The sequence below is a fragment of the Zootoca vivipara genome, chromosome 9 (genome assembly GCF_965207765.1).
Source record: "Zootoca vivipara chromosome 9, rZooViv2.hap1.1, whole genome shotgun sequence".
Classification (NCBI taxonomy): Eukaryota; Metazoa; Chordata; class Lepidosauria; order Squamata; family Lacertidae; genus Zootoca; species Zootoca vivipara.
The window spans coordinates 7350159-7370935 of NC_142592.1; the positions used below are offsets into that span (position 1 = coordinate 7350159).

General features: G+C 44.2%; 1 protein-coding gene across 2 annotated transcripts in view; it reads right to left on the reverse strand.

Annotated features, from left to right (window-relative positions):
• The window catches only part of COG5 (component of oligomeric golgi complex 5), a 162699-nt gene that overhangs the window by 38055 nt on the left and 103867 nt on the right, over positions 1-20777 (reverse strand). For both annotated transcript variants that reach the window (XM_088676684.1, XM_035127862.3), the window contains exons 11-14: positions 12514-12595; positions 7675-7879; positions 5476-5637; positions 4193-4292 (exon numbers count right to left, since the gene is read on the reverse strand). In XM_088676684.1, the coding sequence (XP_088532810.1) occupies positions 4193-4292; positions 5476-5637; positions 7675-7879; positions 12514-12595 (549 nt within the window). The remainder of the gene's footprint in view (positions 1-4192; positions 4293-5475; positions 5638-7674; positions 7880-12513; positions 12596-20777) is intronic.

The following is a 20777-nucleotide window of genomic DNA, read 5'->3' on the forward strand; positions in this document are numbered from 1 at the left end:
CAGGAGTTCGGACAGCTTGCAGGATTTAAGCTAAACAAAGTAAAAACAAAGTAAAAACCAAAGTAAAAAATTTAACATCAGAAGAAATAAACAGTTTACAGAGCACCACAGGTTTGACATTTGTTAAAAAGGTGAAATATCTGGGAGTGAATATGACTGATAAAAATATAAATCTATTTTAAAATAATTACCAAAAATTGTGGAGTGAAATTAAGAGAGACTTGGAAACGTGGTCAAATTTTAAATTATTCTTATTGGGCCGAATAGCTGTGATAAAAATGAATGTATTGCCAAAAATGTTGTTTCTATTTCAGGTATTGCCTATTGTTGATAATTTAGGATGTTTTAAAGAATGGCAAAGGGAGTTATCAAAATTTATATGGCAGGGGGGGGGGAAACCAAGAATTAAATATAAATTGTTAACGGATGTAAAGGAGAAAGGAGGTTTTTCCCTGCCTGATTTAAAGTTATATTTTGAAGCCGCAGCACTTTGCTGGATGAAAGAATGGTTTTTACTTGAGAATGCAGATGTATTGGATTTGGAAGGTCATGCTAATGCATTTGGTTGGCATGCATATTTGTGCTATGATAAAATTAAGGTTCATAAAGGATTAAAATGTCATATCATTAGGAAGTCATTGTACAGTGTATGGATTAGATACAAGGATTTATTAGAAAGGAAAACACCCAGGTGGATTTCACCTTTTGAGGCCAAGGCACAGAAAAAATTGAATATAGAAACCAAGTAGTTAAAGTATAAAGATATATTGGTGGAAGGAGAAAAAATTAAGCTAAAAACGTATGAACAGTTAAAAAGCAATGTAAATGATTAGTTACAGTATTATCAAATAAATGAAATGTATAAATTGGATTAAAAAGTAGGTTTTCAAATAACAAAGTCAAAATTGGAAACAGAGTTGTTAGAATCTAAAACTAAGAATCTTTCAAAGATATACAATTTATTACTGGAATGGCATACGAAAGATGAACAAACGAAATCTGTAATGATTAAATGGGCAAACGATGTGGGTCATAATATTATTATGATAGAGGATTGGGAAAGGTTGTGGAAAAAGCATATGAAGTGTAATATTTTAAGAGAAAATATGATGAAGATGATGTATAGATGGTATCTTATACCAGTAAAATTAGCTAAGATTTACCACAAGAATGATAATAAATGTTGGAAATGTAAGAAGCAAGAAGGAACCTTTTTCCATATGTGGTGGACGTGCCCCCAAGTAAAGATCTTCTGGGAAAAGATTGATAATGAAATGAAAAAAGTGTTGAAAAACACATTTATTAAGAAACCAGAAGCTTTTTTTTACTTGGGATAGTTAGAGAGGAAATACCTAAGAAAGATATTACGTTTTTTCTGTATGCCACAACAGCAGGGAGAATTTTACTGGCTAGGAATTGGAAGAATGAAGATTTACCTACAGTGGATGAGTGGCAGTCGAAGATGATCAAATGTATGGAACTGGCTGAATTGACCGAGAGACTCCGTGACCAGAGGGAAGAGTCGGTGGAAGAAGATTGGAAGAAATTTAAAATTTATTTGAAAAATAATTGCAATATTGAGAATGTTTAAGATTTGGAAGCACATAGAGGTTGTAGAAAAGGATTTGTTGATATTCCCCCCCCCTATAGTTTAATATAGTAAGTGTTAGATTTAAGTGTTAATTTAGTTTTGAATGGATTATGAAATGTGATATAAAAGTAAAAAATAGGTTAAGTACGTTAAAACAAGATTTGAACCATGATTTAGAAATTACTAAAGATGATATACAATGAAACACAGCTAGGAGAGACATGAGGAAGTCAACAATGTCATGGATTTAGATATATAAACAAGAATATATTATTCTTTGTTTCTTCTTAAGGTTACTTTTCATTTTTGTATGTTATCCTTTTTGTATGTTTGTATTTTGTATATTTGTTGTTTCCCACATGGGGTATTTCCCACGTCGTTTGTCTGTATGTGTGTTTTTCTTCTTGTTGTTATAAAATTCAATAAATATATTTTAAAAAGAAGAAGAAGAAGAACACTTACATAATGAAGCACATCTGCTACCTGTTGAATGCGGACTCATAGCTTTTACAGTCCCTATTATTTCCTTAAGCCACATTATTTCCGTAAGCCTACAGTGCAATCACAGCACCAATAAAATGGGCTGAGGAGAGGGAAAGGTTAAGAAAATGAATCCCTCCCAATTATTAATGCAACGTTCCATTTTTGAGAATGAGCTGCTATGAATTCCTACCATTCTAACCCTACAGGGACAAAAATTCCATGTTGCCTTTTTTCTATAGGTTATCATATTAAAATGGTTAAGAGACCGTATAAGAGGTCCTAGGTCCCCTGGTGACTAGGGTCAGTTCCTCAGCTACTCCATTGAGTCCAGACTTCTATTAAAATATCTCCTGACACCACTTACAGATTCTCCCTGTATATTCTTACGCAGGTGCATCTACCCACCGGACATGCAGGGTTAGATACATAAACCTGAGAATGCACTCAGACCAGAACACTGAGAAGTAGAATGCAAACATATACAGACTTAAGGGGGCAAAGCAGCTAGAACAAGGAGCCATTTAATGTGGAAGGCTCCTATCCTATCCTAACATAACTGACCTTTTTTCTCCGTAACTCTTTCCCATATCTATTTCTCTCGTCTCGCTCCCTCTGTCTCTACTACTCTCTGCCAGCTGACATTCCATTACAGTCACAGTGTTCAGGGCGTTCCAGCGAGAAACTTCTTCAAAAACCAATCACTAGCAGTTGATTAATTAGATCACATTTTATCCTACTTTTCCTCTAAAGGACTCAGTGTGGTTTACATGGCATGCTTCTAAACCACCAGGATAGGTTAGGTCAGGATGTAAAAGAACAAGTGGCCTAAGAGGGCTTGCTGATCACAAGGTCGGTGGTTTGAATCCCCGTGACGGGGTGAGCTCCCGTTGCTTGGTCCCAGCTCCTGCCAGCCTAGCAATTTAAAAGCACGTCAAAGTGCAAGTAGAGTAGTGATGTATGGAAGTGAGAGCTGGACCATAAAGAAGGCTGATCGCCGAAGAATTGATGCTTTTGAATTATGGTGCTGGAGGAGACTCTTGAGAGTACCATGGACTGCAAAAAGATCAAACCTATCCATTCTGAAGGAAATCAGCCCAGAGTGCTCACTGGAAGGACAGATCCTGAAGCTGAGGCTACAATACTTTGGCCACCTCATGAGAAGAGAAGACTCCCTGGAAAAGACCCTGATGCTGGGAAATATGGAGGGCACAAGGAGAAGGGGATGACAGAGGACGAGATGGCTGGACAGTGTTCTTGAAGCTACAAACATGAGTTTGACCAAACTGCGGAAGGCAGTGGAAGATAGGAGTGCCTGGCGTGCTATGGTCCATGGGGTCACGAAGAGTCGGACACAACTAAACGACAACAACAAAGTTTTGTACTATTCTAACTTTTCAGGTTTAAAACACTGTTTGCCAACACGGCCTCCTCCAAATCATAGAATCATCAAATTGTAGAGTTGGAAGGGACCCTCTGGATCATCTAGTCCAACTCCCTGCAATGCAGGGATATGCAACTGTCCCACGTGATGGTCAAACCTGCAATCTTGATGTTTCCAGCACCATGCTCTAACCAACTGAGCTAGCCAGGCTCATAATACTATTTGTATTTTAAGTTCCATCATCCCTGACCACGCTGACTGGGATCGATGGAAGTTGGAGTCCAACAACATCGGGAGGAGCACAGATTCCCCACCTCTCCTACAAAGTTACAGGTCTCTGTGTTCTGAGTCACAGTCTCCATTATCACTATGTCTGTAGGATTGGTGAGAGGCATTGCAAGTTTACTTAATGCCACCCCACTCTTTCTAGCAAAATCTTTCATGATCCACCACTTTGGGTGGGGAGAGTTTTCCATGCCTGCAACAGAGAAGCTTGTGAGAGGAGACCTTCTCTGTCCACAAACCTCCCTTTCTGTATGGGGAGAAGGAAATCCACTCAATCCTGGGAATAAGATTGTGCCCTGAGTAATTCTGATCCACAAAATTTGAAAATGCATAACTGGAAGTATTTAAACGTTTCAGAGGTTCAAATTCTACGGCTGTTTTTGAGGAGCACTGATGACAGGAAGAAACACATTTTTAAACTTAAAATAATTTCACAACTGAGAATTACTTACAAGCTGTTCAGACTTCACACTAAAGAGCTGTATGGTCTTTGCGACATTTTTTGATACCGCCAAGGTGAGATTTGGATCTACAGCAGCCACATTCAGCTCACTAGAAACAAAAGGCAATGGCAATGACTGTTTAATCATGATTCTTCAATTGTTTTCTTGCTATTTTAGACACCAAACAAGGGGGAATAACATTTTCTACATACACTATGTTAGGATAATTTATTTTTGCACCATTCACATAGCGATTTTCTTCTACGCCCAAGCAGCCACAGTTTGTGCTTCTTTAAAGGTAAAAGGACCCCTGACCATTAGGTCCAGTTGTGGACGACTCTGGGGTTGAGGCATTCATCTCGCTTTACTGGCCAAGGGAGCCGGTGTACAGCTTCCAGGTCATGTGGCCAGCATGACTAAGCCACTTCTGGCGAACCAAAGCAGCGCAAGGAAACGCCATTTACCTTCCCGCCAGAGTGGTACCTATTTATATCTACTTGCACTCTGACATGCTTTCGAACTGCTAGGTTGGCAGGAGCAGGGACTGAACAACGGGAGCTCACCCCGTCACAGGGATTCGAACCACTGACCTTCCGATCGGCAAGCCCTAGGGACCCGCTGAAGCGCCAACAAAGCGCCCGGCAGCGCCGCACAGAGCGCCCCGAGCCGCAGGAGGAGGAGGATTCAAAGTGCTACAGAACACTGCTGGGTCCCGCTGGCTCGGGGTGCTCTGCGTGGCGCTGCTGGGCGCTTTGTCGGCACTTCAGCGGGGGAATGCTGTTGGGTCCCGCTGGCTCGGGACTCCACGCGGTGCGTGCTGCGGGCCCCACTGAAGTGCCGACAAAGCGCCCAGCAGCGCCATGCGGAGCACCCCGAGCCAGCGGGACCCAGCAGTGCTCTGTAGCACTTTGAATCCTCCTCCTCCTGTGGCTCGGGGCGCTCTGCGCAGCGCTGCCGGGTGCTTTGTCGGCGCTTCAGCGGGTCCCGCTGGCTCGGGGCTCTATGCGGCGCGCGCTGCTGGGCGCTTTGTTGGTGCTTGAGCGGCAGCAGCAACTTACCGGTTAGTAAAAAAAATAAAGGACACCCCCGAAAATAAGCCATAGGCTTATTTTCTTGAGTAAAATAAATATAAGACGGTGTCTTAAAATGTGAGAAACACGGTAGTTGCTTGGATAATTAATGAAGAATCAATCATTTAGTAGTAATGAGCTTACATTTCCTAAACTATAATTTAAGGAGAGAGGAAAATCATGCTGCATATTATGTCCCAAAATTTATTACGAACACTTTACCTTGCAATGGTTTTGATGATGCTGTCAAGCTCATCAGCTGAAGGGGGATTGCGACCTCCAGGGGGAAAGACGAGGTTGATGGGGTCAAAGAGCCGCGATAATGACTTTGACAAGTAGGCAGCTTCATAAGGTTGCAAAGAGTCTTTCAGGGCTATTTCTGGACTGAGTAGTGGGGGGAAACGGGTTAAGATAAAATATATTTCCTTTTTTCAAACAAAACAAAAATAATACCCATTTGGGGTTGGACTAAAGTATACCAAGGAACACCGTCCCTATTTTCTCAGCTCTTACCGGAATTATTCTGATGGCATGCAGATCCTTTAGAGTAATTTCTAGTGGGAAACTACGCAAAAGCCTATAAGACAAGTATCCCGATTTTAGGAGCAGCTACACTTACTAAAGCGTTAACTGGCAGAGATGTGTGTAGCTCTAGGAATTAATCTTCCCCTTCAAAATGCATGAAATGTTCAATTAGCAAGCAATTTTTCTAAATCAATGTATAAGACATTCAATGTTAAAAACAGAACGTTTTCCTAACTTAAAATAAAGTTTGCTGTAGTTACATATGCCATATACATTATATTGTTCTATTTTTAGTATAAGAGGCAAATTTGAGTCCCTGACCCCAAATGATCAGGGGTGAGGAACTCGTACCAGCTTCTAACCCAGAAGTGAAAATCCATTGAATACATTACCCGCTGTCTTTTATTACTGTCTTTTATACTTTTTATTTTATTTTATTACTTTTATTACATAAGGACCCCTCAACCTGTACTTTCAGGAATCACTGTTTAACAGCAAACTGTTGTCAGGAATTTTAGAGATTTCCCAAGACACTCCAGTGGGTGTCTTGCACGGGCCCTGAGACAGAAAACAATATAGCATTGCAATCTCTATCAGAATTTTTGTAAAGTTTTTTAAAATTCTCTGGGGACACTAATGCAGAGAACCTGTAGCCCTCCAGGTGTTCTGGAACTCCCATTAGTCTCAGTCAGTATGATCAAAGATCAGGGATAATGGGAGTTGACATTCAACAACATCTGAAAGGCCACTGGTTCCCCAACTCTGCTCTAATATCTCCAATGGTCTCAATGGTCCCTTCTGGGGTGAGATCAACGTTTGACACAATCAGGCCAGTGGGCACATTCAGTCCCAAAGAGATGTTGCTTTGGGGAGCCTTAGTATGACACAGTTTGAGAACTCCAGCCCACTGATTCAGAGCCTCACATACGAAATAGCTCACAAACTAGACAGGTGGGGGATCAGAAACCCATTTGTTTGTCTACTTCTGTCCAAGCCAATCGACATTGTACAATACATTCCAGCAGGAGCAGACTCAGTGGCCTAATTTGCACATCACAATGTATCTCAGTTAATGGTTTACCATGAATGTGCTGAGCAGGGCTGTTGTGTTCCTGCTTGCTACCATACAAGTGGAAACAAACAAAAATCCCTAGCTTAGTTTTATGCCCAAGCCACATATCGTGGTTTGTTTTGCTCCAACAAGACACGATCAGTGAGCCAACAACAAACTTTGGCTATAGACCGAGATTCATTGGAAGTGAAACAATCCCCAGTTCTGACATAATGCTAAGCCAGGGGTCAGCAAGGTTTATCTTGCCTGGGCCGGATTGGTCCCATGGAGATCCCTCCATGGGCCGGATCTCGCTCGTGCGCAAGCCTGAGATTTTCTGTGTCTGCGTAGACACAATTTTTGGCGTCTGCACATGCACAGATGTGATTTTTGGCATCGCGGAAGCGAGTCCCCACGCAGTGCTGATTTAGCGCAGCACGTGAGCGGGCAACTCAGTTTGTGGGTGGCTCGTGGGCTGATCAAATGACCTCCTTGAGCCACTTTTGGACCATGGGCCTTAGGTTGCTAACCCCTGTGCTAAGCCATGCTCATGGTTTGTTTCCTCAATGCATTGTGGTGTTGCGCATTCACGGCAAATCATTTCCTCCTTGGCAGGGGGTTGGACTGGATGGCCCCTGTGGTCTCTTCCAACTCTATGATTCTATGATTAACTGTGGTTAAAAATCATGTACACTGTAAAACAAAAAATGCCCCAATTGGTAGAATGAAATAGCACATTGTTGTTAATTAAAATGTTAAAACAAAATGCTCTATGTTGTAGGGAATACAAAGCTTCAGAGTCTAGAATTTTCTATTTTCTAATTATATATACACAACATACATACTCATAATCCTGTTTCTTTTGCATGAAAATGTCCTGTGTATCATCTTCTATCTGTTGAAGTTCTGCAAAGTGTTCGGCAGTGCCATTTGTAATGAAATTTCTTTGAATATTTTTGCTATATTGTTGAATACGCTTCCAGAAATCATTATAGAGCCTCAGTAATTTAGGGTATTCGCCTTCAAAAGCTTGTTTCAAAAACATGGAAGCTGCAAGACAAAAAAACCAAACAAACCCATAAATATTACTTGGAACACCATATCAGTTTCTGTAATACCAACAATTCTTGTCATTTAAATTCAACATAATACGGACACATAATATTTAAATAAATGCAGTCTTTATTACAAGGCCTGTATGGGTGAAATTTCATCCCAGAATTATTTTCAAGAGGAAATTGGGTGTTCCTCACAACCTTACAGAATTGCCTTACAAAATGCTATTCAGAGGGGTTTTTATTGCAGTCCTAATACAATGTTCCATCCTGATCTTCATTCCTTCTTTAGTGTTAAATCTGCTTCTTTATAAAATAGTTACAAATATCTCAATGAGAAATAATTTCATTAACATTAGCAAAGGTAATTAAAACGTCTTGTTTTCTAACTATTGGATGGTTTGCGTATAATGCTAAGCCATAGTTTAACAAACCATGTGTTAGCAATGATCATCTCACAGATGATTAAAAATGGCTTGTTTCTCTAAAGCTTGCTTTGCTTTCCAGCTGCTCTTGCCTTGCAACTTGGAGAGTGTCCTGGGGAGGGGGGTGGTAATCAAACAAACCATGGTTAAGGAAGAGTGCTTGACACACATGTTAAACAAACCAAAGCCTGAAAGCCAACAACCTGCCATGACTTCAGATCAGAGTTTGTTGCCAGTAAACAAAACATAGTTGTCACGGTCTGGTTGGTGGGAGGTAGCAGTCCCGACTCAGGACGTCAGGACCAGAGGCAAGATGGCAGAGTGGAAGCAGGAACGGGAGTCCAGGTGGCGTGGGGCTGCGGGTCAAGCAGCAGGAAGTCGCAGGGTTGAAGAACCGAAGGTCGGGAAGCGAATGCGAAGGTCAAGGAGCAAGGAGTCACGAAGGCGAAGGTCTGAAGGTCGAGGAGCAAGGCGTCGGCAAGGCGAAGGTCCAAGGGTTGAGGAGCAAGGAGCAAGGCGAAGGATCAAGGAACAGGAGGCCAGATGCAACAAGGCAGGGACCGCGTTGCTGTGGCAAAGAGCTGAAGGGAAATGCTGAGCTTTTATCCCTCCCAACTCTTGCCACCAGGTGCAGTGAGTTATCAAGTGGCCTCACCTGAGTGGCCACTCCTTGCTTCTCCAGCACAAGCTGAGGCAGGCCCCAGTCCTGCAAAGTACTACAGGCCCCAGAGCCTGACTCCTGCCCATACTCCTGACAATAGTGAAGTCACTGGGCAGAGTTACCACATACCACTAAGTCATGGTTCAATAAACTATAGTTGAATAAACCATAGTTTAGCATTTTGTGGTAACTAGGCCAGTATCACTACCCTCTCTCAGGGCATAATTTGACTAAGGCTCTATTTTCAATATAATGACTCAACTCTGAAACACAAGAAAAGATTAAAGTGTCCCTGAGCAAATGAGAGCAGTTCTCCCACTACTGAGTTATTATAGAGACCCAACACATAGAGCTAAGAGGTAAAGTCTCTGAAATCAGATGGAAGGATTTCTAGAAAGGTTTTCCCCCCTGCAAATTAAACACTGTGCCCCTTCTCAGACACCAGCAGAATTTCCACATATTTAAAATATCATTAATCAGAATATATAAACATGTACCTCTCTTCACAAGAGAGGTCGATTTACAGTTTGTTATATTGTTCTGATTTTCAACAGAGCTACTTATTTTGCTAAACCCTACAGATTTATTTCCAAGGTTTTGATTTCATCCCTTTTAGATTCAGATTTTGCCAACCCACACTAAAGTTAGCAGTGTCTGAAAGAGGGCTTGTCTGTATGCATGCCTATTGTGTTTGTTGGTGACTAAATGCTCTTAAAATTACTAAAAAGAGCCTAGAAGCTCCATTGGACACATGTAGAATAAAAAAGTTAAAATACTCAAAGAGTGAGAGAGTAACAAGGAAACAAAATATTATTGCAAAAAATATAGGATGTACAGGCACAGCTTAGGCCTGAAACATTTGAGGGCCAAGTAAGACGGTTTTTAGGCTTCTTTATAATTTACCTTACAACCCTTTAAAGGAGGATTGGACTAATTCATCCATGTTGGCTAGGCTCCGCCTCCACAGCTTGAGACAGTACTGCTTCTGAATACCAGTTGCTGGAAAGCAGAGGAGTGGCCTTGCATTTGAATCCTACTCGGTCTTTTTCCACAAGCAACAGTTTAGCCACTGTGAGAATAGGATGCTGGACAAGATGGGTCATCCGCCTCACCCAGCAGGCTCTTCTTATGATTTTACAGCCACATTTTTTTTGGGGGGGGGGAATAATAATTGGAACCACAGAAAGATACGAGTTCATTGTCCCAGTCATAAAAACCTCCCACTCCCTGAATTTGCTATTTGTCCTGGCAGGAACACTTTACAGGCAGAATTTCTGGGGTGGGGAGAAATTTCTGAGAACTGTGGTGGGTATTTTTTTGTGGGGGGAGGTTAAACAACCACACCAATTTAGATTGGAGGCCCTGTGGTTGCTATTGATATCGAAAAATTCACACATCTCCCTCATGACGTGTGCTTTGAACCTGAATAGGGAACTGATGCAGCCTGAGTCCGGGACCCAGCAGCTATGAGGAATCCTCTGAGATTCCAATTTCTTTCCAGCCTGACAGTGTATTTTTATTTTTTTTATAGTAATGGCAAAGTATATTTGACAGTATTAGGCAGTCACTCAAATTAAATTAGATCACTTGGTTACTTAGCAACTATACAAAACAACTGCGTACAAATAGAGCAATAAGTAACTTTCACCGTTTTTGAAAGAGTGGCTAGAAACTTCAGAGGTGGTTACAGAGATGCTGTGCACTTGCTAAAAGTTAAGATTTATCCATAAGCACAAAGGAAAAATGCTAGTAAATTCACAAAACTATTGTTGTGCAGCTTCAGTATCCGCTTCACCTGAAGAAAAGATACACAGTCTTTGATATTCTTTGACTAATGTGGATCAAAGGAGCAATACAAAACAAAACAAAAAAACCTTTCCAGGTTGCCCTTTTGTCCTGTTCTTCTCCGAAGGATTTCAGGACAGCCGACACAGTAGGTCAGGGGTTGCCGACCTTTTTTGGGCCGTGTTTCAAATTTTGGGAGAGTGCAGGGGGTGCAAGTCACAAAATGGCTGCCATGGGGAACGTGCCATAGCAACCACCCATGGTTGAGACAACCACCCATGACAACTATGTGCTTACCGCAGGAATGTCCCGTTTGTGGCGCTCACACAATACTACATAGACTGATGGTGCTGCTGTCTAATAACAACAGGCAGCGTTCTTCAGTACCATGAAAAATACACAGAGTTGCCATATGATACTCACTCTCATTTCAAGGTACCTGAGCATTTTGCCTCATAACTTTCTTTCTAGAGACTTCTTTATTTTAATGAAAGCTCAGAGTCTGGGGAACTTAGCCAATGAAAGCCTCCAAGGCACTCCAAGCCTCCATGGGCAAAAGGCTGGCAACCTCTGTGTCAGAAAGTAATGGTGAAGTAACTGGGGGAAAGTCACGCAGCGTGCTGCATGTCCGAGTAGCGTTTTGAACCAGTATCCAGTTACAGCACATCAGCTCTCACACTTTTCTAATGCTCTTTGATTCTTGACATGTGAGTGACGCTCTCTAAAAGTGTGTTCAGAAATATTGATATGTATTCAATGGCAAATATTTATCACTAATTTTCCAAGAGAATTTTTTTAAAATTGCACATACCACACAGGGACCAGACAAATGTTTTAGTATAAAAAGGAGGCACCGGGGGGGGGGAGTAAATTGTCATTATTCAGTTATTGCAGTGTGTCCTGGGCATTTCTTCAAAGTAGCATAGCTGGTACTCAGGACTGTGCAAAACCCAATTTCCTCAAGGTAGTGCTTCTGTTATAGGAAACGTGATTTCCTGAGCACTCAAACTGCGGCATTTTAATGTTGAAAAAATACGTTTTCTCTTTCCACCTAGTGCCATCATGAATGCTATGGGGGTTACTGTTGTATGGATATCATGGGCACCTAGTAGATCAGCAATGCAACTCTTCCCTGCATTATCTTGTGCAGGTTTCCAAGCAAGCAAAAAAGGCGGCCTATTAGTATTACTGTTGTTATTATTATCACTATATTTATTTATATCCCACCTTTCCCCCTGAAGCTCAAGGTGGCATACAGCTATTGTGTGTAGAGGTATTTGTTTTTTGTTCTATTATATGCGTTTAGAAAATCAATTGAAAAAATTGAAAAAACAAACAAACAAACCACCACCACAGAACCACTTCCTCCCTATCACATTTCCACAATTATTTGTTTTTTTAAACTGTTTGTGAAAGCTACATACTCTGGCCACATCTTCCCTGCATGCTAGTGAAAAAGGCACTTCCTGCTTTTGCTAGCGCATGGGAGGTTGTCAAAAGCTCTGAAGACAGGCATTCCTCCCACATGCTGGACCGAAGGACTGGATATATTGCTATGAAGGAATTGCAGGAGACAGTTATATATATATACGGGGGGGGGGGTTGATTCCAACCAACCCACACTGGTATTTTATTGAGCACTATTTGGCTGGGTAGTGGGGGCGGCAGCTGTGGTGAATTCTACAGAATTAACATATTTTTCAGGATAAGTGTAGAAAAGAAAAGAATCACACAGGCCAGACTCAATACTGTACTTACAGTCGGTTGCCTTCTGAAACTGGGAGGCAAGTGTCCGAGTCACTGCCGTCCAAAATGTGCACAAAATGTCTGACAGGCCATCCTGGGAGAAAAAGAGGAACAGAGAGATAAGCCAGAAATGCTCCAGATTTGGGATACTGTACTCTTCATGCCTCCCATGGAAGGACCACCAGACGCTGTCTTAAACCAAGTTCAGGCCATTGGTCCATCCAAGCAGTATAAAAACACAAATCTAAGGATTTGTCATATTGACTGTAACCAGCAAAGCCCTTGACCAACAGAACTCATCAGCGAGAGCATGGATGGGCAGAAAGGTTTTTAGTATGCACCAAAAACACACAATCACTGGCACAGGTCTTATTTCCAGGGGGGAATTATTTCATTAAGCTTGGAAGCCAGGTGAAAATTACACACACGAAGAAGGTTAAGTCATACAACAGCGATTGGGCGGGCGGGCGAGGGAGAAGCATTTGTAATGCTGTCTGTGAACTCAAGTAACAGACAGGTTATCATCTTGTAATACAATCCGCTATAGTGGAAGGAGCTGACAAGATGAGTAATGGACTGCATCCGATTAACTTTTCAGCTCAGTGGAAATTGTTTCAATCAAACTCCTACTCTTTTAAAGAGCAATACAGGGACGAAGGGCACCAGCCTCTTGTCACCTATTAAGTGTATTTCAAGAGCACGGGAGGCTTTTTGCCGAGTCTGGTGCCCCATTTCCCTCAGAGCAACACAATGAGTTCTCCCTTCCACCAGCAGTACACACAGGTGCATATATAAATGTGGTTTCAAAACACACACACACACACGGGTGCGATCTTATTTGTGTGCTTTTAGATATCCTCTTCCTTGAGTCTTCTGCTGTGCAGGTGGTGTTTTGCTCCTTTCCATGGCCATGCTCCCCTTTACTGCTCCCAGTTAATTTGTCTTCTGACACTTATGTGCACTTAAGAGGTTATTAAGGTTAGTATTCACACATCAACTGAATCTATATTTATCTTTCGATTTATGCTTATGACCACCCAATATTATTCCACTTTGTATATTTTTATCCTTCTATTTTTGTGGACTGGACCACTATCCTATTTTGTATTTGAATGAGTCGAGATCACTGTATTTCACTGTAAGAATGCTAGAAGAGACTGGTGGATCAGGGCCTTTCTAGTCTAGTAACTTGTTTCCCAAAACAGAAAATGCTTACGCAGAAGCTTATGTCTGCATAATGCTACATAATGGACCTTGACTGACTGGATCAGATGCCCAACCTTTACAAAAAGCAATTAACTATACAGTAAATATAAGAACAGTTTAAAACAACAACCCATACAGAAAATCAATTTAGATCCAGCGAAGGTATCAGCTGAGATAAAGAATTTATAAGCCTGATTGAAAGGGAAACGTCTTTAGCATGTGCCCAAAAGCCAATGGTGAAGGCGTTTGTTTGCTATGCAAGGAGTGGATGTTCCAAGGGTAGGTGCTGCCACATTATAGATGTTCCAGCAGATGACCCCCGAGAGTGGACTACAAGTCTCCTCTAGCTCACTGACTCATTGCAAGTCCCAACTATAATCCAAATGTGCCCTTAAATAACTACAGATATGCAATGTGTGGCAATTATAGAGAGGTCCCTAATCCACTGACAAATACTCACTTGTGAGACTAACTAAAATTCTCTCTATTCTGATGAATCACAGAACAAATGAAAGCCATAGGAACAAGGGATCAAAGTTACGCGTTTCTGCATTATGTAACATTATGCAATGTTGACGGTTTTGCCCAATAAATTTCCAGCTGGAGGTTCCAAGTAAACCAGAAGCACTACATCTGCTGCATGCATTGTATCACATGCCTCTGCAGATGTTCACACCAACAATACAGGCTCCAAATTTAGCGTACTGCTGCCTAGTCACAGGATTATAAGATTATTCCTGAAGGCAAAAAGGGCTGGTAGTGACAGAAATGTGAACCTCCTTGTTCACATTAATCTATCCTGATGCCACTGCTCTAAACTATAACTGAGTGTTCCAGTCAATTACTACCAAAGAATCAATGAATTCCTCAGAACCAGCCAAAAACCTGGCATACTGTGTCATCTGTAATAACAAGCAATGACATTACAGCTGCAATCTAAAAGTCTCATTTCAAATTATTTCTTCAACATTAAGACAGAACAAGTATCCTATTTTTAGACAAAACATATTTATCTGCTCATTTAGGAAAATCACAAGCTTGCTGTCTGTCTTTTGCAATTACCGGTAATCTATATTTGAAAGGAAAACCTAATATTACTAGTGAATTTCTCTCTCTCAGTCCTCTTCAAATAGGTGCGTGGTACCTATCGCTAGTCTACTGGAACACTAAGCAACGTGGATTGATAACGCAGATATTCACAGTGGTCCCCCTTCTTTAGTTATAGAAAGTTGCTTCTTGTACTACCCATCTGCAACAAAGCAGGAATCCTCCAGAACTTATTTGTCTAATACATCACCTTTTGGGATCCATCCCTTAAGCAGGTGGGATAGTCCATATGATCAGGTTAAGTGTGGAATGCCACCCCCCCCCTTCTCAGGTAGGGTAGAAAAGAGGCAAACCACCTGATGAAGCAGATTGTGGCCCACCAAAGCTTATGCCATAATAGATGTGTTAATTCTTTTAAGGTGTCATAAGACTCTGCTGCTGTTTCTGCTGCAAATGACAAAGATGGATTCCCTTCCTGGGGAAAATTACATCAGTGGTGTGAAACGGGCTCACCAGACAATCTCGTTGCTTACTGAGTCTGGAGAGCTTTCTCAATAAGAGCAGGAAGAGTTTAAATTGCAGAAGCAAGATACGACTGCCCCCCCCCCCCTTGAGGGGATGGGGAAGGAAGAGAACCAGCTGCAAAGTAAGGAGACTTGAACACTACAAGTAGCTTCCAAACAGGAGAAAAATCAAAAGCCTTCCAGCTTTTTAAACTCCCTCCAGCCAATGGTGGAAATTTACTACTGGGAATTCAAATAGAATCATAGAGTTGGGAGGGTTGTTGACATAGCTGCCAAGTCCCGGTTAGAAAAATACAGGATCAGCAGCGTCGGCACTGGAAGTCGCTTCTACGCATGTCCAGACATGCGTAGAAGCAACTTCTGCCGCTGCCCGCCCGTAACCCGTCACCTTAACCGATGACAGAGATCCCCTCACCTTCCCTAGAGTCTTGTCAGCGAGGACCAGCGGCGACGAAAGCTGGGGAGAGGCGAGAGAAGGGATGGGGAGCTGGGGATCGGGGCTTGGGTAGGGAGGGGGGAGAGCGTAAATGGCAGGACGGGCCTCTGAGTCACCACAGCAGCCACCGAGCGCTTTCCTCCGTCACCTCCATAGAGATCAGACCAACTCACTGCCGCTTCTAGTGCGTACTGAGACAGCCCCACTAACTTTATTACACAGCGCACAGACTGGGGACCCCTTTTTCAGACATTACCCCCGCAATGAAGTCAGCTCTACACCCGACTCCAGCTCCCACCCCCAGGCTGGTCTCCTGAGTTTTTAAGAGCAGCTGAGGGTTAGATTAGAAGAGGGAACCATCAGGAGCGGGAGCCGGGATAGTATCCCACCAATCAGAAATCTGTGCGCAGATGGCGGCATCGGTCGCCGGGCAGACTTCGAGGCGCAAGTTTGGGAGCGAGGCTGGCGATGGAAAGAGAAAGTGATTGAAGCTCCTCACTGGGAATCACGACCCCCCTCCCCCTGGCAGGTCTTCCTGTCCTACCCTGGGAGGGAGGGAGGGCGGAGGGGGGTTGCCAGGTTAGGACCCCAGGTTCAACCCCCACATCTCCAGGGAGGGTCTGGGAATGCCCCCTCTCTGAAACTGGGGAGAGGGGCTGTGAGATCCTGCGCCAAATGGACTCGTGGGCTGAGTCAGTGCAAGGCAGCCTCCTGGGTCCTATTTCTAAAAAGCCCTCGCATGTCTTCCTCCACTGCCAGAGGCAGGAAATGCATTAGAATAGCACTTGCTGGGTGTCCCTCTTCCGTGCTCCTTGCAGGCTTCTTACTGGGGGTGCAACTGGTTGGCCACTGGGAGACCACCATGCTGGATTCGATGGGCCCCTTGCCAAACCCTCCTTAGCATGCCGGCTACCAATTGCCGAAGGAGACTCTGCCAAAGCGGCCAATCACAAGGAGAGAAAGGGGCGGGCACAGAGCTGAGGAGGCGGAAGAGGTACAGTTGGTTGACGGGAAGCAGGACCGCAGTGCAGTGCAGCACCACACCACACCACAGCACCGGAAGAAATCCGGGGGAATTACGGGATATTTCGCCATTCGGGATGACAACGGGAAACGGCTTTAAAAACGGGGGTTTCCCGGGGAAAACGAGAGACTTGGCAGCTATGGTTGTAGAGTTGCGAGGGACTTAATCGTTATCAAGTCCAACCCCTGCAAATGCAGAAATCTCAACTAGATCATGCATGACAGATGGCTATCCAACCACTGCTTAAAAACCTCCAAGGAAGGAGAGTTCACCACCTCTCCGTGGGAGTCTGTTCTACTGCCAAACAGCTCTAACTGTCAGAAAGATCTTCCTGATGTTATGTCGGAATCTCCTTTCTTGTAACTTCAATCCATTGCTTCAGGTTCTATCCTCTGGAGCAGGAGGGAACAAGCTCGATCTATCTTCCATGTGGTAGCTCTTTAGACCAGAGCTTTCCTAACTGTGTGTCGTGACGTTGGTGTGTCGGCTGCAGTGTGTAGGTGTGTCACGCAAACACTCTCCACACTCCTCCCGGGGCTGGAAAGGGGTTAGTTTGACCTCCGGTTTGCTAGTAAAACTGAATTACTATGTCACAAAATGACGCATGTCTAAAAAGTATGTAGCCAACATGAAAAGTTTGGAAAGCTCTGCTTTAGATATTTGTAGATGGCCATCTTATCTTCCTCCCAATTTCCTGTTTTTCAGGCTAAACATATCCAATTCTCTCAACCATTCCTCATAAGGCTTGGCTTCCTATCCCCCTTGATCATCTTGGTCGTCGTCCTCTCCATAAACAGAAGCAGCAAAACTTAGGTTACTTAGCACTGGGTAGAAAAAAAATTCCTTGGGATAAGTACTTCCATTTTGTCCCAAGTGACTACTTGGGTCATGATTGTCGTGGAGAGCATGCTTGATAAATAGACCCTCTGGTGAGCATTATGACAGATCAATAAATACAGATAACCAACAGCTACCATTACATCCTGGGCAAGGTTTAAAATGTAAAATTAAAATGACATTCCACCTGTGCATTATTAGATGACTACTTGCATGTGCTCAACAGTGTTATTTATATATGAAAAATACCAACCCTTACTATGACACACTGATTTCAGTCCTTCTTTTTATACAGCACATAACACAGCCTCCAGGAGTAGTTTGATTAAAACAGTGAAAAACATTTATTCTCAAGCCACTTTGAAGTGTAAAGCTATACAGAGAATATTACTGTGCAGTTCATCTGCTACAGGGTCCCAAAACAAAGCTCTGAATTCTAATGTGGACAGGGTTTTTCTAATCAGAGGCCCCAAAAGCAGGTTTGGAAAAAGCATATTGAAGACAAAAGACCTTGCAAGTTACCCCATAAATATTTGTAAGCCATAACATAGGACTGCAAAAGATTTAACAATTCTGCATTGCAGGCCTCATGGGGCTGAACTAAGGAAGATCCGTACTATTTCTATAGCAACGTGACTGCCAAATGTGAGACTCCGAACAAAAGATATCATTTGCAGTAGTAAAAAAAAATGTCAGCAGAGGAACAGTGAAGTTCCCAATCACCTCAATCCACCCTTTATTTCTATTTGTGGTGTTTTGAATCAGATTATATATATATATATAATGCCTGTATATTTATGCTATTGTGTATATGATATATAGTGTGGTGGTCACACAATCAATTAAAACCACCACAGTTTTGAAGAGGGGCTTGTGTTTTGTTTCACTGCAGGCTACATTTCATTATATTCAGTGCTTTCCAGTGGCAAAATAACATTTAAAAGGTAAGCTCTTTAGGTAGTGTCAGAGGGCCTGGTATGGCTACTCTAGAGTAACGACTCCAGCATGGTCTTTTAAGGTCTTTATTAAGTGCTGATTATTTACAGTGTTCAGAGCAGTAAAAATGCATCCTTAAGGTGAGGTGTCTGAACTCCCGAATGGCGATTGGCGCGTTTTCTTCCAGCACCACAGCTTTGGCAGACCCAACCTCTTCCCCCTACGTTTGCGTCGCAATTCGGGAGTTGGGGGAATTGGCCTCCCCCCTGTGCGTCCAACTTCCTGTCCCACCTGCGGCCTGGGCTCCACAACCTTGCCTGAGCCTCGGACACCACTTCCTGACTCTCCGCTGGAGGCAGAGCTCTCCTTACTCTCTCCCGCGCTTGGGGATGGGCTGGAACTTAAGATGGGAGGGACTTCCCTGTATCCCTCGTCCCTCACATCCATCCCCCTCCCAGGCTCCTCTCCCCCCCTTCCTAGTGGCTCTCCGCTTGCTGGGGACGAGTGAAACCCCAAGAAGTCTGTGGCATCCGAGCCTGTGGGTGTAAAAATTTCCCCCCAATCCTGCGATCTTTCTCCTTCCCCCTGAGAAGACGGGAATCCCAAGAAGTCAGTGGCGTCAGAGCTGGTGGGAGTAAAAATGTTCTGCCAGTCCTCTCCTGCCTCTGACGTCGTTGACCTCGGTGAAAACCACACCTCTTCTTCCGTGTCCTCAAATTCCGCTTCCCATCTCCATGGAGAGCTGCTGCCTGCTATCCCTTCCTCCTGCCCCTCCCCCTCTCCCTCCCTTTCCATGTGCCAGGGCTTGGGCCTGTGGGGGAACAGGGCGTGGAACTCTTCCACTAAAAATTCCTCAGGTACTTCTGTGGCCGGTATCCACTCATTGTGGGACGGCGGAGTGTCCTCCCATGCTATCAGGTACTCCAGTCCTCTCACCCCTCTCCTTGAGTCTAAAATCTCAGTTGCCTCATTGAGCTGTCGGGCGTCTCCCGTCTCCCCCCCTCCCTCTGGAGGCTGATCGCTGTCCCTGAACCTGGTACTTTCCCTGTACGGCGACAGCAGCGATCTATGAAACACTGGGTGCACTCTCATGTCCTCCGGCAGTGCTAGCCTGAAGGCTACCGGGTTGACCTGTTGCGTGACCGTGAAGGGGCCCAGCCTCCTGGGTGCTAACTTCTTGCATCGCCCCCTGGTGGGAAGACCTTCCGAGGATAACCAAACCTTGTCCCCCACCCTGATGACCTCTCCCGGTCGCCTGTGGCGATCTGCCCCCTTCTTGTACGCTTCCTTGGCCCTCTCCAAGTGTTCTCTGAGCTGCTGGTGCACCGTCTCCAGGTCCTCTGCCCAATCCTCTGCCTGTGGGCCCTCTTCCTCCTCCTCCCCCTCCCTCTCCGGGAAAGATCTGAGGTCGCGCCCGTAGTTGGCCTTAAAGGGCGACACCCCTGTGGAGACGTACACCGCATTGTTGTAGGCAAATTCTGCCAGTGGCAGGCGATCCACCCAGTCCGTTTGCCTCTGGCTGACGTAACATCTCAGGTACTGCTGCAGAATGGCGTTGACCCGCTCCGCCTGTCCATTGGTTTGCGGGTGCCTAGCTGTCGACAAGCTGACCTCCACCTGCAGGAGGTTCATGAGCCGCCGCCAGAACCTGGAAACAAATTGGCGGCCACGATCCGAAATAACCCTTAAAGGCAATCCATGCAGTCTGAATACGTGGTCAACAAACAGTTTGGCCGTCTCTTCTGCCGAGACCGCCCTGGCACACGGTATAAAATGGCACATTTTGGACATGAGGTCCACCACCACCAACACTGCGGTCTTGCCCCTGGACGACGGCAGGTCTGTGATGAAGTCCATGGACACTACTTCCCACGGCCTGTGCGGTGTGGCTAAGGGCTCCAGCAAACCTGCTGGTGGCGCTCTGACCACCTTTGCTCGCTGGCAGGTGTCACATCCCCTTACATACTCCCGAACATCCTCCCGCACCCCTGGCCACCAGAAGTGTCTCATGACTAGGTGAGTGGTTTTGTCCCTTCCAAAATGACCCGCCGTTGGGTTGTCGTGCATCTGCTTGAGGGCCTTACCTCTCAGCTGTTTGGTTGGCAGGTACAGGGCTCCCTTGTAAAAAAGCAAACCCCTCCTTTCCTCAAAGTCTTTGGCCTGCTCCCCCCCCTCTCAGTTCTCTGAAGATGCGGGTGGCAAATTCATCAGCTGCTGTCAGTGCTGTGAGTTCTGCCTCGCTCACCACTGCTGCTCCGCAGGACCA